The sequence below is a fragment of the Equus caballus genome, chromosome 20 (genome assembly GCF_041296265.1).
Source record: "Equus caballus isolate H_3958 breed thoroughbred chromosome 20, TB-T2T, whole genome shotgun sequence".
NCBI classification, from domain to species: domain Eukaryota; kingdom Metazoa; phylum Chordata; class Mammalia; order Perissodactyla; family Equidae; genus Equus; species Equus caballus.
In genome coordinates this window covers 40,060,818-40,080,386 of record NC_091703.1, presented here as the reverse complement: position 1 = coordinate 40,080,386, position 19,569 = coordinate 40,060,818, and the positions used below count along the sequence as shown (strand labels likewise).

Sequence of the window (19,569 nt, the reverse complement as noted above, 5' to 3'; positions counted from 1 at the left end):
CGGAAGGTGCAGACCTCTGTGAAGTCAGATCCCGGGACTAGTATATGAAACAGGACACCCAGTAATCTGCCTTTTTCTACATTTCAATCTCTTCACACTTCCCCAGTGATTGTAGTGTGCAGCCAGGGGGAGGAGCCTGCCATAGACCCTCTATGTAGCTCTCTTAGCACTGTTATTGTGACTATTTATGAGTTGTCCTGCCTGTGATAGTGACCTCCTTAAGTACAGGATTCATGTTCTAGTTATGTTGGTAACTCAGCACCCAGCACACTGCCTGGCCTATAGTGTGTGCTTGAAAACTGTTGAATGAATAATGGGATTGAGTTGGATGATAACTCTAGAAGTATGCAGGACAAGTGGTATTATTCTCCATCTTCTGATAAGGAAACTGAGGTGTGGAAAGGCTCTGATCAAGTCACACAATTAGCTGTGATGAGGTCGGGACTCAAACCCACTCATCCAAGCTTACTTCATTCCATAATTCCCGAGGACCTGCTGTGAACCAGGCGCCACGAGCAGCGAGCTTCTGCCATCCCTGCCCTCAGGACTTTACATGTAGCACAACATGGCTTCAAGAGCAGGGCCAAGAGGCCTGGGTTGTGCCTTGAAGTCAGCAATTATTAGCTGTGTGACCCTGACAAATTATTGTACTTTTCCGTGCTTTTGTAGTCTCGTCTATAAAATGGGGAAGCCTACCATAAACGGATTAAATAAGGTAATACGATGCAAGATGTTTAGCACAGTTCCTGGTCCTATAATCGTCTGCAACTGTGGGCCTGTGACTGTTAAACACTGTGTCAAGTCCTGGGCTGCAAAGATGAGGAAAACTTGGTTGCTTGTGAAGCTCAGTCTAGTGGGGTAGAAGGAGCCTCAGCCGGTCATCATCAGGGGATGTGGTAACGGCCACGATAGGGATGTGAGGAGGATCATGGGAGCACAGGCAGGGCTGGGAGTCAGAGAGCAGGACTTCTGGGGAGCTGAGTCTTCACGCATTAGCAACTGGCCCACATGGGGGGCCCACTAGGAGGCTGCCATTGGTTGAGTGGTTGAGGTGAGAAGATGATGAGGCTCAACCAAGGCCACAGTAGAGGAGGCGGGGCTGGGAGGGAGAGTTAGCCGATGGAACTGACAGGAACGAGAGATTGACCAGATGAGGGGGTGAGGCAAGAAGGTGCCAAATGTCGAGCTCCTCAGATGACCCCACGCTGCCTTGGGTGGGAGGTTCTCTTTGCAGGTTTCTAACTTAATTCGGGTGGAACAGGACGCTAGGATAAGCCCCAGATAACCACCACACCTGAGAGGGGCCCATGTGCTGGCATTTTCCTGCACTGCAGAGCCCCATCAAAGAGGACTAGTACTCAGGATTAATTTTTTATTTTGGCAATTACTGCCCAAGCCAAAAAAACATGTTTATATATTAAGAAAGATTAACCACCTATTTAAAATATTTATCATGCATCTGCCTATCTTGTTGACTTCGGGGAACCTCGCTCCCTACCTTCCAGGAGCACAGGATGGTGCTTTTACAGTTTATCTTTTAGCCTCATGACCCTTTTTTGAAACAGAATCTCACTGGAAATGTCCAGTGTGTTGAACAGATGTAAAAGAGGCTGCTTTGATGGAACCGATGGCCTGGAACCATGCCCACGCTGCCCTCCTGCATGGCGCGGGAAGGCCTCGGGGAACCCAGAGCCCTGGTACCACAATCTAGCCCAGTGGTTCGGTTCTCAAAGGGCAGCATCGTCAGCATCACCTGCACTTTTTGAAATGCAGGTTCTCAGGCCTCTCCCTAAACCTACTGAATCAGAACCTCTGGGAGTGAGGCCTACCATCTGTGTTTTAACAAGCCCTCCAAGCGATTCTGATGCCCGGAAATGGGCGATGACTTGCCTTAAACCATTTGGGAACTCTGATGGGATTCAATTATTGAGTGTGTAATGTGTACAAAATTCTAGAGTATGTGCTGCAGGGGTACCACGAAAGTTAAGTCTTTGTGTTGTTATCTATTGCTGAGTAACAGATTAGCCCAGAGTTTAGCCACTGAAACAACAGGGTCATGAATCTGGCTGCAGCTTTGAGGGGTCCTCCATCTCAGGGTCCCTCGTAAGGCGGTGGTCACAGCGTTGGCCAGGGCTCAGTCATCTCAAGGTTCAGCTGGGGCAGGATCCAGCTCTGAGTTCACTCAGTGGTTGTTGGTAGGATTCAGATTCTTAGGGATGGGTTGGCTGACAGCCGTGGTTCCTTGCTGGCTGTTGACCCAAGGCTGCCCTCATTTCCTTGCCACAGGAGCTTCTCACTGGGGCGGCTCACAACATGGCAGCTGGCTTTATCAAAGTGAGCAAGCGAGACAGAGTGAGAGAGGGTACCCGAGGCAAAAGTCATAGTCATTCATTTCAACCTTGGAAGTGACTTGTGCTCTGTGCTGTTCCTTAGAAGTGAGTCACTAGGTCCAGCCCACATTCAAGGGGAGGGATTACTCAAGGGCGTGCATACCAAGAGGTGGGGATCTTTAAAGATCCCACAGCCCCTGTCTCTGCCCTTGCACTTATAATTAGGGCATCAAATAAGTACACACCTAACTGTGGAATCAGTCAGCATTCGGTGGTCACAGGGGCAGGCGCAAGTTCAATGGCCGTTCAGAGGGAAGTAAAACTCTCCGGTTGGAGGAACTGGGAAGGCTTCCTGGAGGAGGCAGCATTAACAATGGCTCTTGAAGGAATGGACGACACGCCAAGGGCCAAGAAGGGGAGGCCAAGTAGAGGACATGGCATAGGCAAAGGGAGTGAGGTGGGAAAGTGAAGGGCCTGCTCAAGTATCACAACCATCCAACTTGGGTGGAGCCTAGATAGAGAGGGAGAATAAAGCTGATGATGGCGATTGGAGCCACAACCTGGAGGGTCTCCACTGTTGGAGCAGCTCTCACCTCGACTGGGGGTGGGGATGGGGGCCAGGAGCCAGGAGAGGCATGGCTTCTATTATTACTGCAGCCAGGATTGAGAGGCTCCGAGCCCAGTGCACCGCTGCCCCACCAGCCTGGCCCCAAGGTCCACACCCATCTCCTCTTGCAGTTCGGACGCACTGAAGTCATCGACAATACGCTCAATCCTGACTTTGTACGCAAATTCATTGTGGATTACTTCTTCGAGGAGAAGCAGAACCTCCGTTTTGACCTGTAAGTGGAAAATGATGCTGAGGTTGGAGCTGGGGAAGGAACACACTGGTGGGAGATGGGGCTACAGGACCTGTGGTTGGGGCAGGGGTTCTCCTTACCAGGGTGGGTGGGGGAGGTGTGATATTAGAGGAAGCCCAGGGCTGGGCTTGGATGCAAGTGACAATTAGCTGAAGTCCAGCCCTGCCCTCAGCAGGAGATGGGAAGGAGGTAGGGAGAGGGAACGAAGCTGATGCCCTCCATTTGTCTCAGTTAAGTGTGGGCAGCACTGAGCAAGCTCCCTGGCCCTGGGGGCTGGTTGAGGAAAGATCTTGGGGGCAACTCTAGCTCTACCGCTGGGGAGCCCTTTTCTCTGCAGGTGACCTGGAGGTCCCCATTGACCTCGTCCTCTGTCCAAGCTTGTTCGGGAGAGGGTCCCCTCCAGTCTCCCCTCCCACAGAGGTACCCAGGCTTGTTGGGCTCCAGGCATCTGCATGTTCATCACAGAGATGCAGAGGGCCCCTCTGTTGCCGGTGAAGGTGATGGTGGCATTTTAGTGTGCTGAACAGGTCGGGGAGGGTTATTTTTTGTTTTTATGGGATGTGGGCTGGTTAGAAGGGTCTATGTCCCAGAGAATTGTGGACAGAATAGGAAAAAAAGAGAGTTTGGGGTCTAGGGGAGCAAAGGGAAAAATGCAGTGGAAGGAAGTGACCTTGGAGGGAGTGATGGGGGCTTGAGGCCGAGGGCACTCAGAACAGCCCAGTGCAGAGAAGGCACCTGGTGCCATTTTGGAGAGAGAAGTTCTCAGGGCACGGGGCTGGTATGAGGATAACTGCCCCTCAGCAGGAGGCATCCCGGCCTAGCTGGTGAGTGGGGGGATGCTGGAGGAGGTGCTCCAGGTGAGCAGGCTCCAGGTGAAGGCAGGTGCCCAGCTGTGGGTCAGCCTGCCTGCAGCTGGCCTGGCTGAGGTGGAGGTGTTAACGCCTCCCTCCTTCTCGAGTGACCGGGCCTGAGGGCAGGTAGGGCAGGCCTGGGCAAGGGGAAACAATCAGGGAAGGTCAAAGGCAAGGTGCTGAACTCCACGGGCAGCTGAGCCTTAGCTGGGAAGATTGCAGAACAGGAGCGAAGGGCAAGGTGGCTCAGCCACCTGTGAACCAGCCGGGGGTCAGAGCAAGTTTATTTTATTTTTTCAATTTTCAATGAGGTATAACATATATATAGTGAAGTACGCAGACCCCATGATGCATTTTTACGTCTGTTTACACTCATGTAACCATCACCTAGATCAGGAGACAGAACACGTCCAGCACCCAGAAGGCTCCCATTTGTGCCTCCCAGTCGTTACTCCAGAAATATCCACTGTGTTGGAGCCTGCTTTTGGGGGAGAGGCGTCCTGACTCCTGACTCAGCTCCAGGGCCCAGGCAGGGTTGGGCGGGCTGCCCCGGCTGCCTTCCCCATCTCTCTGTGTTCCCCGCAGATACGACGTTGACTCCAAGAGTCCTGATTTATCCAAACACGTGAGTCTGCTCATGACCACCCAGGGGTTCTGAAGGTCTCTTACATGCCAAACTCTGAGTCTCTGTGACACAGCATGTGTCTGAGGCTGCATGCTGTCATTTCAGAACCCTCACATGTCCAGGGGTCGGGGGATAGGGGAGGTGGGTGGCTGTGAGCAGAGTGGGTGACACTGCTCTTTTCTGTACCCTGATGCAGGATTTCCTGGGCCAGGCCTTCTGCACCCTTGGAGAGATCGTGGGGTCCCCCGGGAGCCGCCTGGAGAAGCCCCTCGTGTAAGTGTAGAGGGGAGTGGGGCTGTCTGGGTTGCTTCCCCAGTGATAGGCCAACTTCTCACCCACACCTGCTGCGGGCTGGCCCAGGGTAGGGGCAGAGCAGTTGGCCAGTCATGACAGATGATGAGGGATAAGGAGACCCCATGGGCCCTGCCCTTGCAGGGCTTTCAACCTGGTTAACCTGGAGGGAGCCAGGTTTGGTCCTTAGAGCCCCATATTCCTAGGATGGCCTGAGATACCATCTAGTCCACTCCCATCTCCCACCCCTACCATTGTATAGGGGAAGAAACAGAAGCCCAGAGAGGGGAGGTGGTTTGCCCAAGGCCACACAGCTAGGAAGTGGGAGAACTGGGATTTGAACCCAGGGTTCTGCTCACATAGCACATTCCCTGACTTACCTACACCCTGTTGTAGGCCAGAACTGGGTATGGTGAGGCCCTCCCCATCTCACCCTGCCCCTGACAGTCTGCATGGTCGGGCCACAAGTGCTCTTAGAGGAAAGCTGTTACTCTGAGCAGACTCTGGGATGAGGAATCCCAAGGCTTCTCGCAGTGGAGCCTGAGGGTAGCTTCAGGGACCAGCCAGGGCTGGCCAGGTGGTGGAGGGGACTCTCTCATCCCTGTGTCTCAGGAAGCTCCGGGGCAGGGCCCGGGCACGAGAGGCCCCCAGATTGGGAGAAGCGTTCAGGGCAGGGTGGGCAGAAAAGGGGCACCAACCCCCTGCTTGTTTCCGCCAAGTCCACACTGGATGCTGTCCCCTCCCCATGATCAGTAGCTGCAGAATGTGTTATTGTTGGGCGGGGGGCCTCTCCCAGGCTTTTGTGTCTGACCCCCAGTAACTGTACAGTAACTTCAGGGCCCCCAGAAAGGCCTCTCTGCCCCCAAAAGACCTCCTCCTCCGGGTCCACAGAAAATAATAATTCCTATCATTTATCGAGAATGGGGAGCAAACCCAGGTTAGAGGGGGGCTCTGAGGCTTATAGAATTTGGGGTTCTGGAGGGAGTGTGTGTCTGCCTCTCTCAGCTCCCAGCTGCCTGGTCAAAAGCCCATGCATCCTTGGGTCTGCCTTCTGCCTGCTATTGCCTGGCCCACCTTTGGTGGAGGGGCACACCTTCTGGGGGCACTGAGGAAGACGTCAGGTAGGAGGTGGCTAGTGAGCTGAGCTTAAAGGGCAAGTAGGATCTTGGAGAGTTTGGGTGTTGGTGAAGGAGGGGGACCTCTTTCCCCCACCGAAGGTTTCCTGTGTCTAAGTCTAGTTGTGTCCCTGGCTGGACCTACGAAGAGCTCCCTTTGGCTGGACATCTGTTCTGGGCCGGACACTGTTTTGCTTCTGTGATCTCATGTGATTCTCTCAGCAGTCCCCCCATTTCGCAGCCCACACTGAGGCTCCCAGTAGAGCAGCGGTTCTCAAAGTAGAGCGGGCATCGGCATCACCTGGAGGCTGATGGTAAAGCGGAGAACTGCTGGGCTCCACCCCCAGTTTCTGATCCACTAGGTCCAGGCTGGGGCCTGTGAATTTACATTTCTAACACATTCCTAGGGGATGCTGACGCTACTGGTTCAGGGACCACATTTTGAGACCCACTGAGGTAGCGTACCTTGCTCAGGGCTTCATAAAAAGGTTTGGGAAGGAGACCCCTCCCTCCCCTGGCCTGTGGCTTCCAGTCCTATGTGGATACTTGATCCAGAATAGAAACCTATCTCTCAGAATCTGGATGCCAAGTGCTCTGGTCCCTCAGGACAGAGGTACTCCGCTCATGGCATGCTCTCTCTCTCCCTCTCCCTCCACAGGATAGGAGCATTCAGCCTGAATTCCAGGACAGGCAAACCCATGCCAGCTGTCTCCAACGGGTAGGTCAGCAGACATCTCTGGCCCTGGAGCCGTCAGACATCCAGCCAGCTGTGCAGAGGGATCCTCAGAGTCTGGGGCCAGTCCCTGCTCCCGCCACTGCATTCAGCCCTGGTCAGGGGGAGCTAGAGGGTCCTGGGTCCCTCCTCAAGGACCCAGGCACTTTGGGCCACTCTGTAGCTGGCCCCTCCCCCATCCAGGCTAGAGCTTGAGCATCCCCAGCCCCAGTGGCTCATGGGACTTTGGGGAGCAAAGTGGGACTTCGAGGTAGGGGTCCTTTCCAGGAATCAGCAGGGGCTGAGCTCTCCCCATCCCCTTCCTCTCTCCCTGGCCTGTTTTCTTCCATTTCCCACCCTTCTCTCTCTCTCTCTTTCCACCCTCATCCCCCATCCCCCAGCTGCTTCCACTGCTGGATGTTGGCCTCCTCCTCACAGAGTAAATTCAGCTAAATCCTCACTTTTTGCATTTGCTCACCAGCTGCAGTGGGCCAGCCTCACTCCCCCAGACCCCACCCTGGTCACCTGCTTTTGGCTGGCCTCATGCAAACATGGGCAACCTAGACCCTCCCCACTCTTTCCCTCTCCTTCTCTCCTGGTTGGACTCACCCTGGTGGGGACAGGGGAGAGAGCATCTGCTTGGGGGACCAGTCTGGAAGCGCCCCCCGCAGAGGAGCATTTTGGCTGGGTAAGCGGAGCTCCACTGGCCTTTGCTGAGGGCTCCCAGGAGTCAGGGTCCCAGTAGCTGGACTGGCCACCAGACATCCCAGGGGACCCAGGGATGCTCACAGCCCAGGAAGGGTGTGGATGCTAATTTACAAGGGGAGTAGATAAGCAGCAGTGGGAGAGGGAGCAGAAGTCAGGGAGAGAAGCGTGAGGGAGGGCGAGAAAGATCAGAGGGAGGGAGGGAGGGAGAAAAGAAGACCGAGCAGGTTGGGGCTGGAGAGGAGGGAAGGAAAGATCAGAAATAGAAGAGGGGCTCCGAGGCAAAGAGAGGAACAGATGGAGAAACATTGGGCGGAGGAGGCTGGAGTGAGGATTCTATCTCCCCGGTCAACATCTCGTGTCTTTACTACCAGGGAGGGCCAGACCGGGGTGGGAGGGCCTTTGGGGTACTCAGCTCAGCAGCCCAACTCTAGGGGGACAAGCTGGCAGGGGACCCTCCAGATGTAGCCCCTGCTCTGCTCACCTGATTTGGAGAGATCTGGGCTGTCTCATCAGCCCCGGGGGCCGGCTCCCCTGCCTCCTCTGTTTGGGAGCCTCTCCCTCCAAGAGCTGGCACTGGGGAGAGCTCCATCAGTGGTTCTCAAAGTGTGTTCCACAGACAGTATGCTGGTGGCCCCAAGGCTGGCTTGAGGTGGGGCCGGATTTTATCAGCTTTGCACAATTGTGAAGCAAAAGGGGCAGGGAGGGAAACGATGCTCCTTGAGAGCCTTCTCTGTGCCAGGCACTGTGTGTGCATATTAGTTAGTAAAATGGGTACTGCAATCACACCCATTTTATGGGTGAGGAAACTGAGGTTCAGAGAGGTGCAGTAATGATCCCAAAGTCACACAGCTGCTGGACAACCTGACATTTTCTTCTCCCTCCCAGTGGGCCCTGGCTGCACTGGGACCCCCCCAGGTTAGTCCAAAACATCAGAGTGGGATGGGCTGGTGTCTGTGGAGGAGTCCCTCCTGACCAAGGGAAGAGGTGTAGATCCCCTGGGTGGAGCCCCAGAGGGGATTCTCTGGGTGGGCCGACCTCATGTCCTGGTTGCCCACATCATTGAGGAGCCCCCTGGTTGGCCGGGCTCTCTCTTCCCCAGAGAGACCCCAGCCAAGGAGTTCAAGGGGAGGTGGCCATGGAGAGAGCCTAGGTGGGCTGCCACCAAGAGGACACCAGCCCTCCTGCCTTGCTCCCTCTTGCTGCTCTCCCTCCCACAATGAATCAGAGCAGCTCAGAGCTGGAATGTTCTGGGACTCTGGGGGTCAGCTGGGAGCAGGGTGGGGTGGCTAGCCCATGAGGTCTTTTGCCCACAGAAGTGGTCTTTGGATGGAAAGTTTGAGAACCACTGGTGCGGAAGCCTCCGGGTGAGTCTGGACGCTTTTCCGATTCGAGGACTTTCACTGGAGACACTGCCCCTCCTGGCGGGCTCTCGGGAGCAGGGGGCGGGGCGGCTGCAGGCCTGGGGCCTGGCCCAGGAAGCAGTGCATTAGGCCACACTGCCACGAGTATTTCAGGAGACTCTGTCTTCTCAGGGGCTTTGGGCAGATCTGCAGGATGGTGGGGTGAGGGGAGGATGAGGAGGGCCTGAGCCCGGGAGTGTGCAGGCTCTTGTCTCTGTCTTTGTCTGACTCTCCACTCTTCCATCTTCTCCTCTCCCAGTGGTGTCCCAGGGAAGAAATGTGGCACCATCATCCTGTCCGCTGAGGAGCTCAGCAACTGTAGGGTGAGTGGCAGAGGGACTCTAGGACAGGACTTGGTGGGGTGGGGGGGATGAGCAGTGATGTGGGCAGGCTGGCCTCCCTGTGACCCCAGGACCATGTGTTGCCCTTGGAGGGAGGTGGGGGAAGAAGGGCTCCTCAGTCTGACGTGGCTGTCATAGAATTCTATAACATCAGAGCTAGACGGCGCCTTCCCTTTGTACAGCTGAGCAGACTGAGGCCCAGAGAGGGGAAGGAACTCACCCACAGTCAGCAGAGCTAGGCCGGGAGCCCTGGTCCCCTGGCTCCCATGCCAGGGCTCCTTCTACTCACATCACGGCCACCGCTCACGTGTCCTTGAGCCGAGACTTGGCACCAACACTGGCAGCAGCAGGGCCTTTTCAGTCTTGGAGCCTGGGCGCTTGGCATTTAGTTGTCATTTTTCACTTTTAGCTCTGGAGTAAGGTGACACCCTGCATGGGGCTGAGAGAGTGTGGTTGGGGGTATGTGTGTGTGTGGGGAGCTGGAGTCTGCGATAAGGTCAGCCTGATTCTAAAACCGTGGGCTCATTCCCCCAAACCACCCAGGTTTGCATGCCTCTTAGGTTAATTAGGAGCCATGGGTGGGACATGGTGGGTCCTGGGGAGAAGAGGAGGAGGCAGTGACAGAGTGTGAGCACGAGACGAAGGCTGGGGTAACCTGGAAACCCAGTTTCCCGTGGGGCTGAGTCCAGCTCAGGTGGAGGGAGGGATGAGGAGAAACAAGATTTTCTGACCTTCCTGGGAAGTCAGTACAACTATTGCAGCCATTAGCTATCAGTATTTGCTATATTAGAAATTAAAACTGAGAAAAAAATTCAAATTATGTATTATATTTAAAAATAGCAATAGTTTAACCCATTACATGTTAACAGAAATAACATCTTTTTTTAAAATTTTTAAAGTTTTGAGGACAATTAGCCCTGAGCTAACATCTACCGCCAATCCTCCTCTTTTGTTGCTGAGGAAGACTGGCCCTGAGCTAATGTCTGTGCCCATCTTCCTCTACTTTATACGTGGGACGCCTGCCACAGCATGGCTTGCCAAATGGAGCCTAGGTCCACACCCGGCATCCCAACCTGTGAACCCCAGGCTGCCAAAGCAGAACACGCAAACTTAGCTGCTGTGCCACCGGACTGGTCCCTAACGTCTTTTCTGAAAAAATATTTTCCAGAACAAAAGTCTGTTAGTGAGACGAAGGCCTTACTTTACATTGTTGTAACTCTTTTTAATGTTGGCTGCACATAAGAGAGCTGGATTCTTATATCGGCTTCCACAAACAATCTGTTGTGATATCACTGTTAGGTAACCTCTAGAAAACTCCACGTTTTATTAGCATTACTATGAAAATAGCTTTGATCTCCTGGAACCCCCAGGGTTCCTGGGCCATACTTTGAGAACTGCTGGGCTAGAAGTATCATGGTGTAGCCAATATTAATTGAGCAATTATTCTGAGCCACACACTATGCTAAGTGGTTTACATGCATCGATTTATTTATCTGATGTATTAGTAGTATGGTATACTATAATATCTGATGTATTATGGTCCTCATTTTACAGAGAAGTTAAGTGACCTGCCCAAGGGCACACAGCCACTGAGTAGAAGGGATTTTGAACCCTGGCAGTCTGGTTCTTGAGCTAGGGTCTTTAACCACGAGGTTGTGGCCTTCCAAACTCTGCTTTCAGGGGCTTCCAGTTGGAGAATTAGACACAGAATTGACAGGACAGGGCAGCACAGCAGTGATCAAATCAACTCCTACGCAGCTGCTCGGTCTGGTTTCTCTCCTCGTCTCTTCAGCTCAGAGAGTCGAGAGGAACTTGACAGTAGGAGCAGACCTCCCTGATGTCCCCACCCAGCAGAGGGCTCGGCGCACAGTAGGTGCTCTCGGAGGATCTATCACGAATCTGGGACTGACGGAATCGGAAGCACAGACCAAATGTTGCGTAGCAGATGATTATGAAAACTCCCGTGTGTGCTGAGGATCTGGATGCTGCTGGAACTCAGACAAGGGAAAGAACGCAGCTGCCATGTAGAACAGAGCTCCTGTTGAAGCTCCCTGAGCCTCAGTTTCTCCACCTGTATGTTGGGGCTGATAGGGTTGCTGTGAGGATTAAAGGAGATCACGAAGGCGACGGTGCTGTGGCTCCTCGTGGGTGCTGGGGGAAGGCTGAATCTGAGTTCCTTGAAGCCTAAATTCGGTTTCCTCCCAGCTTCCAGCTGAGCAGGTGACTTCCCCCCTAGTTTATAATTAAATAAGCTAATGTAAGTGAAAGTGCTGTGGAAATCCTAAAGCTCTAGGCAGTGCTGGGCGCTATGATTGGTCTAGGTTTCTGGGATTGGCAAACAGCCGGCGTTTAATACTATCAGGCCCCTCCGTCCTCCTCTTCCCCCCCCTCCTCCCTCCCCTCCGTCACCCAGGGAGGGCGGCCGCTTCCGTTAAGCCGCTGGGGGAGGACGGCTCCCTCCCTTCCTCCCGATCGTCAGCTCCTCTTTTGGGGCCTCTTTGGCTGAGTTCTGACTTTCCCTAGAATACTTGTGAGGAAAAGAGACTAATCCCAGCATCTGGCTGAATTAAAATAATTACCTCGGAACGGCTCAGCTTCTGTCGCTGCAGCCCGGCGTTCGGTGGGAGGATCAAAGGAAGAGGGTGGAGTCCGAGAGATGGTTTTTCCCCAGGGCTGGGCTTCCTGCTCGAATGAATACTTTCTGCAGGCAGACAAACCTCCCTCGTCTTTTGTCCGCGGGGATGGCATGGGCGGCAAAGGGGGACAGTGGATTCCAGTGGGTCACCTGCAGGCTGTGAGAGGGTATAGAAAAGCCTCGCACATCTAGACTTTAAATACCGAGAAAGTTCCAGCTTACTGGAAAGATCCAAAATACTGTTCAGTGGTGCTTGATGTTGACAGCGATGAGCCTAGGCTCCTGAAGGGCCTCGGAATCACCAGAGATCTAACTTTGCTCAGCAGTAAACTGTTGTTATTCCATGTGACACTGACTGACATTTGCGTAGTCCTCATAGCTCAGGAGACTCATGTTTACAGTTTGTTTGGTTCTCACTGCAGGGCTGGGGAGGTGTGAGTGACCTGGGTTTATAGATGCAGAGAGGTTGAAGTGGCCTAAGATTGCTGGGGTTCTTGGACTGCTAATCCTCAGGAAGTCTTTCCTGCACCCACGGAGCCACGAGCCTTGTTGTCCGTGGAGCAGCCGTGGGCCTTGTGGTCTTTGTGGGGCCAGTAGCCTTTAGCAGGCATGGCAAGTGGCTGGGCTTCTGGAGAGAGGCAAGGAGTGTTGCCAACGTGGCCAGGGGAGCTCCTTGCCCTCCTCTTCCCAAACCCTTGGCTTCCCCTGGGCCTGCCAGGCACCCAGACCTGCCTCTCTCTGGATTCAGGACTTCCTGGCTCAGGAGAGCGCATCCTCACCGCCTCCCAGTCAGGTCCCCGCACACACGGGCAAGAGTGTGCCTCACCACTCATAAGCCAAGGGAGTTGAGCGTCATGATGCACCTGCCCCCCACCCCTTAGATATCCCAGCCTGCTCGTGTACTCATTTCATTGCAGCAAATATGCTTTGACTCAGTCCTTGCCCTCCCAGAGTTTCCAATTTACTGGGAGAGACAGAAATGCCAACCAGCAATCACAGTACAGCGGTGGTTCTCAAGCCTGTCAGACCCATTGCCTCTTTTTTATAACAAACATTTCATAGCACTCTTTACTATCCTGGAGGAAAATTTGTGGATAATACTATATAATATGCCAAAAAACATACAGGCGAGAGAATGAGCCCTTGCAGCTATCTGGGGGAAGATGGGGCCAGGCAGACAGAACAGGCCATGCAAAGGCACTGGGGCAGGGGAAGAGTGGTGAGTGATGTCAGAGAGGCGAGGGGGTAGGTGGGAGTGGGGGCAAGATTGTGCAGAACCTTGTAACGGGAGATTACCAGCCTTGAATACTGACGAAATCAGAGCTCTCATGGTTCTAAAGACAAGCTTCAGGGAGAGCCCAGTGTCCAGGGAATAGAGGTAAAGTGAAATGGGGGAAAGTGGCAAAGGTTTTCTGAGACTCAAAGGGATGCAGGGTGATGTTTAGTGAAGACTCATGTTGTGGCTACACGGCTGTGTGTCCAGCATGTGAGTGACCAGCATGCAAACATCACTCTTTTAAAAATTAGTTCATAGTTTTTGGGTCTTAGAAATCATTTCTTTCGTTCAAACCAAACCAAACAAAAATATTTTTCCTCATGCTAAAACAATGACATGTTCATTGTGGACAAGTTGGAAATGCAAAAAATAGAAAAATCACCCAGAGACAATCACTGTTGACGTTTTAATGCGTTTCCTCCAAGCCTCTTTTCTGGGTGTACGTGTATAGAGTTTTTCCTTATAATTAGTAGAATATGGTGTCCTGATTTATTTTCCCATGTCATTAGATATTCTTGGAAAACATGTATCCAATAGCTGCATATTATTTCTCTGTTGTATGGATGGGCCATAGTTTATTGAATCTATTCTCTTAGAGGAAAGAATATAATTAATACTGCAGTGAACATCCTCGTAGCCGAATGGCTCCATTTTTCTTTTGAACTTTAGTTGGTGGATTTTGGTTAGTATCCTAGACACACAGGCTTAATGAGTGGGAGGGAAAATGGCCAACTGGAGTTTTCAGCCTTGAATGACCAAATCAACAGATGCACAGCTGAGTGGATTGTTGAAGAAGTCGGTCATTAAGATGGCAGAGAAGAACCAGCCTGACCTCCACGTGGGCTTGTGAGCAGCAGGGCAGTGTTTAAGAACTTGGACTCTGGATCCAGACTAAGTGCCATTGCTCACCAGCTCTGTGACCCTGGACAAGTTACTTGACCTTTCTGCGCCTTAGTTTCTTCATTTGTAAAATGGCTTTATTTAAATTTTTGATATTTTATTTATCGTGGATTTTTGCATTGATTTTGATTTTTCAAAATATCACATTAAAATTTTTATTTTGATTACTGAGATATTTGACACCCCTTACATTTTTCACTCTCCTTATTCTGGTTCTAACCCTGGGGGGTGCTAGCAAGACCCAAACCAGAGCAGCCTTCCATTCTCCCCTCCTGGGCCTTGCCACCCTCTCCTGGCCTTCAGCCCACCTGCTGACCTCCGGACCTGACCTCTGACCTCCACAGCCCTCTTCTGAGTCAGGGAGAGCTATGTGCTAGAGTGGGCCAGGCCCCCCTGGATTGAAAGACTGTTCACTGTGGTCTCCCAAGCAGCCTGATTAACATGCGGAGAGATGCAAATTGAGGCAATCCTGCTGTTTTAGAAGAACTTAATATGTTTTTTTAAAGGATAGGGTGAAAAGGCAGAAATTGCAGGAAATTATATATTGCAGGAGCTGCTTTATCTTCTCCGCGGTTGATTTCAGAGACGCTTCTGGTTCGGGAACAGCTTTTCATGTGCTCAGAGAGCCCCACCCTCAGGTTGAGGCTGTCGAACAGCATGACCTCTGACCCTCAGCCAGAATTTGCTGCTCCTGAATCCTGCTGGCCCGGTCCATCATAATGCCGCTTCCCCAGCCTCTTCCTGGGCTCACACTACACCAACAATCCATCCATTCACTAACCCTCATTTAAGGGGCGCAGTCAGAGCCATGTTCATATGACTGTTGGTATAATTCAGAGCCACCTTCAAAACACAGTCCCCAGACAACTTGTCTCAAGGACTCCACATCAGGTGTGCATCCATCAGGGGGCACTTTGCCTTGGTTACAGCCTAGATATCTCTCTGAAGATCTGTCTTATTCCCGTGGATTCACAATGGCACAACAATACAGATTATCATAATGGGGTTTGGAGAATGTCCCTGGGTCTAGATTGTGTTAGGAAGGGCAGATCAAGTTGAGCAACGCCATAAGCCCCCAACAAAGCCTCAGGTATTTGCCATCAGTGGGAATAAGGGGTGGCTCGCTAGCGGATTTTTCCAGTTAGCTGAATTTCAGAGCCAGTCTTTTTTTTTTTTTTTTATTTTAACTAGTTTGCGTGGAGGAGGCCTTTGTAAAATGGATTTCACACTTCTCTGACTTCTCAAACTGAGGCTACAGAACATAATTAAACTTATCTTGATGATTTGGGGGTCATCATTTGGAACCTCAGTTATTAATCTTTGGAGCCAGATTGTCTTGTTCCAGTCCCAGCTTCTCCTTTTACCAGCTGTGTGGCTTCGGGCAAGGGTGTTCACCTCTCTGTGCCTCAGTTTTCTCATCTTTAAAATGAGAATAATAGCACCTACCTCTTGGGGTTGTTGATAGGATTAAATGAATAAATAGAAGGAAAAGCAGTGCCTGGCGCATATTAAGTAGAACTTTATTACATTGCCATTTTTGTAGGTAAACAAGTGTTGAATGTTGGCAATTTAATGTGGGTTATCCCAGCAGTAGATGGCACTCTGCAAGTGTTGGCTCCCATTCTTACAGCTGCTCTCTGCTTAGCACCATGGACTGGCACTTAACATAGGCCATCTCCTCTGGTCTTCCCAGCAGGCTCACGGGTGCATTATTACTCCATTTATCCAGAGGAGAACACCGAGACTCAGGTTAAGTTGCTTGCCCCAGGCTGCTCAGCTGGTAGGTGGCAGAGGTGGGGTCCAACCAGGTGGCCTTGGCTCTGTGGTACTTCTCTTCCAGTCAGGTGCTCTGTGGGACGTTGGCCCTCCCACTGGAGCACTGAAGGGACCTGGCAGTTGCGGTCCATTAAGTTCTGCATTAATTTTTTTCTAACGTTCCTACTCCCCTTCCTGATTGCAGGGCCTCGAGGGGTTCTCCCAGGAAGCGAAACGAAGAGCTTCCACCCCTGGATTTTGTGGCCTCTGTCTTGGTTGTTGCAAATGTATGTGTGTATGGTTAACCGGTACAGGTTGTCGCATGCGACTCACCTGTGTTCATTCAGGTGCAGGTGTCACACAGGTGACCTCCAGATATGTGGGGCCACATCTGGAGACACAACCAAGCTCATGTCCTTGGGAGGCTGGAGGGGCCCTGGGTTCCCCACTGTCCCCTGAGTGCCAGCCTTCCGCAGCTGCCGCCCCGTCCCAGTATGCTCCCTGTGGCCTCGGCACTGAAGCCTAAACTGCCCAGCTTTAAAAGAACAGCGGTGGTCATCCTGCCCAGCACGTCACTTTACAGATGAGGAAACTGAGGCTCAGAGAGCTTGAGGGACGGCTGGGACTAACTAGATCTCAGAGCTTTGGGTTCCTTGCTCAGGCTGTCCCCATTGCTCTCCTCAGCAGAGTCCGGTCCCCTCAGTGTTTTCTGATGCCACTGCCGGCTGCCTCTGTAGGGAGGAGCCAGGCCCGGCCCGATGGGTATGCGACCTGGGCAATCACAAGGGCCTTTGCTTGGTTTAATGCTCTGCTGTCACTGTCTTGAAATTTCTTATTACCTTTTTTTTTTTAAAGATTTTATTTTTTTCCTTTTTCTCCCCAAAGCCCCCCGGTACGTAGTTGTATATTCTTCGTTGTGGGTCCTTCTAGTTGTGGCATGTGGGACCCTGCCTCAGCGTGGCCTGATGAGCAGTGCCATGTCCATGCCCAGGATTCAAACCAACGAAACACTGGGCCGCCTGCAGCGGAGCGCGAGAACTTAACCACTCAGCCACAGGGCCAGCCCCTCTTATTACTTTTTAACAAAGGATCCCACATTTTCCCTTTCCTCTGGGCCCCACAAATTAAATAGCTAGTTCTGGGAGGAGCCCAGCAGCTCCTCGGCCTCCTCCTTTTTCTAGGTGGTGGGATGGGGCTTCCCAGGGAGGCATTTAAAGTGCTCCCTCCCTCCAGCGTGGGATGGATTGGAACTTTCTCCTGGGGAGAGACAGTGACTTGAGATCTTTCTGGGAGGGTGAGACAGAAAGACCTGAAGTCTAACTGCCTGGTTACCCACCGCGGGGCCTTGGGTGTGTGGCAACCTCTAAAAGCCTCAGTTTCCTCATCTGATAAATGGGGAGAGTAGAGGAGTTACTTCCTACGGCTGTTATGAGGAGTCAATGAAACGATGTCTGTAGCGAGAAGGCTTAACACAGAGCCCGCGTCTAGTAAGTGCTCAGAACGTCAGCCGTTCTCTTAGGCCAGGTCTGAAGCCCTAGATTTCTCAGGAGGTTCCTGGAAGCCCCCAGGGGAGCCTCCTTCTCCCTCTCAGGTGGGCGATGATGAGGGACGTCACGAAAGCCGTCATCATCCGGGCACCTCGTGTGTGGCCACCGTCCCTCCGCACTGCCTCCTCTGACCCTTCCTGCAGGAGGCACTTCCGACCCAGGGCAGCCACGGCCCAGCGCCCCTGCCCATTCTCTCCCAGAGCCGGAGTCCCAGGAAATGGGGAACCGGCCTCGGGAACTGCGATGTGCTCTCTCCGGGAGGCGGAGCCGTGTGCTAGAGGAGGCGTGACTTCGAAATCAGTTCACACGTGTCAGATTTTCGCTCTGCCAGTGACCAGCTGGGGATCTTGGGCAGGTTACCCAGCTTCTCTGACCCCCAGCTTCCTCATTTGTAAAAAGCGACAAAGGATTCTCTTGAGGGTTAGATGTGATAAGGACATAAAACCATGAGCTCAGTGACCAGCCAGCGCAGATGGTATCTAATAAGTGTTTGTTGAATGAATGAATGAGCGAATGGAGGGATGTTCTGCTTGCTGTTGTCAGATTCCTTGAGGGGAGGGGTGTGAGGTGGGGGGGGGTGGGGGTGGGGCAGGGACAGAGGCCCCCACTGTATGTGTGGGGGGGGCGGAAGAGGCCAGATAATCATAATAGCTTGCACACACAGCCTTAGTATGTGCCAGACACTGTTCTCAGCACTGTACTCATATTAACTCCTTTCATCCTCACAACAAGTCTATGAGGTAGGCACTGCCAGTACCCCCATTTTATAGTGAAGAAACTGAGCACAGGGAGGGTGAGTAACTTGCCCTGGGTCACACAGCTAGTGAGGGATGGAACTGAAGCAGGCAGCCTGGCTCCAGTGACCATATTCCTAACTATTATACCGTACCCACTCCCCAAGCTTTGACCATGTCCTTCAAGCTTGTGGGAGGTTGCATCTTCATCTCTGCTGCCATTTTGGTCCTCACTGGGCTGTAGGACACTGATTTCTATAGACTCTCTTCCCCACTGAGAGGAAGGGGGCAGCGTGAGGGAGCTAGGTGACTTCCCGACAGGCTCTGGCCCTCGAGGGCAGGCCAGGCCCCAGGGACCTGAGGACAGAGTGCTGAGCTCTGGCCAGTTGGCAGCTGCTTTGTCAGGATTCAGAGCTTTCAGGTTGAAGAGGCCGCACGGGGCGGGGTGGAGGGGAGGATGTGGGGGCATCTCTGCCCAAAGCCCTGCCAGCCACAGAGCTGAGGGGCTGGGACCGTGGGAGGGGAGGGGTCCAGCCATCCTCACCAAGGCCTGGGTAACTTCTTTGTGCTCTAGGGCTGTGTTGGGTGAGCGCGGCCCTGAACTGGCCATCAGGGGAGTCAGAAGCCCAGCGCTCTGCCTGGCGAACTTGGGGGACTTACTCCTGCTCAGAGCCTTGGGCTCCTCAGCTGTGAGACGGGTCGTGGTCCAGCTACATCTGCCTTAGAGAGTTGGGTGGGCCTCTCGAGAGTTACTGGTGATGCCTAACCTTGAACGTCCCACCTCCCGAAGTGTCAGCCCAGGGCCTGTCCCCAAGTCGGTGTGGGGCACACATAAGCTGCTATCCTCTCTAACCAGCCTGGTGCTCTGAAGCCTCAGGTTTTCCAGGGCCCTGAGGCTGTGTTTCCACAGGGACTGGGGCGCCCTCCAGCCTCCTCCTGCCTCACACCCCTGTTCTCCCTCCCACCCACCAGGATGTCGCCACAATGCAGTTCTGTGCCAACAAGCTGGACAAGAAAGATTTCTTTGGGAAGTCTGACCCCTTCTTGGTGTTCTACAGAAGCAACGAAGATGGAACGTGAGTTCTCTGGCAACACTTCACTCCCCTTTTGGGGTTGGGGCTGGACGGGGTTGTGGTGACTTGCCAGGTGGGGTGGCCTGGGCCACCTCTTCCGGGTACCACCCTGGGGCTCCTGCTCTAGAGAGGGCAGGGGGCTCGGGTGGAAGTCAGAGGCTCCAGGGTGGTGCCCTGGCCCAGGGATGGGGTGGTGGGCGTGGGAGCAGCCTGCGAGCCAGTGGTGCCATTCTGAGGGTCTCGGCAATGGTGGGTGCTAGGTATGCTGGAGGTAGGGGAGTGCACAAAACCAGGGCGAGGGCAGGAGTGAGAGGCCCCTCTGAGAGCCCCTTCCTTCTTCCACACAAATCACTCCATATCTCCAAGCCCAGCCCTCCCCCACCATGGCCCTCCAAACACCCCCAGCTACCTGTCCC

General features: G+C 53.2%; 1 protein-coding gene and 1 long non-coding RNA gene across 3 annotated transcripts in view; one reads left to right on the top strand and one right to left on the bottom strand.

Annotated features, from left to right (window-relative positions):
- The window catches only part of CPNE5 (copine 5), an 86,007-nt gene that overhangs the window by 33,225 nt on the left and 33,213 nt on the right, over positions 1-19,569 (top strand). Inside the window, exons 4-10 of one of the 2 annotated variants that reach the window (XM_023624851.2) lie at positions 3,069-3,172; positions 4,627-4,666; positions 4,863-4,939; positions 6,731-6,790; positions 8,806-8,856; positions 9,152-9,215; positions 19,053-19,156. In XM_023624851.2, coding sequence (XP_023480619.1) covers positions 3,069-3,172; positions 4,627-4,666; positions 4,863-4,939; positions 6,731-6,790; positions 8,806-8,856; positions 9,152-9,215; positions 19,053-19,156 — 500 coding nt within the window. The remainder of the gene's footprint in view (positions 1-3,068; positions 3,173-4,626; positions 4,667-4,862; positions 4,940-6,730; positions 6,791-8,805; positions 8,857-9,151; positions 9,216-19,052; positions 19,157-19,569) is intronic. The other variant, XM_023624852.2, reaches the window with a different exon arrangement.
- LOC106782261 (uncharacterized) lies at positions 10,444-11,877 on the bottom strand. The gene is made up of 2 exons (XR_001379209.3): positions 11,813-11,877; positions 10,444-11,465 (listed from the first exon to the last, which is right to left on the bottom strand). It is a non-coding gene; the product is annotated as an uncharacterized lncRNA (long non-coding RNA).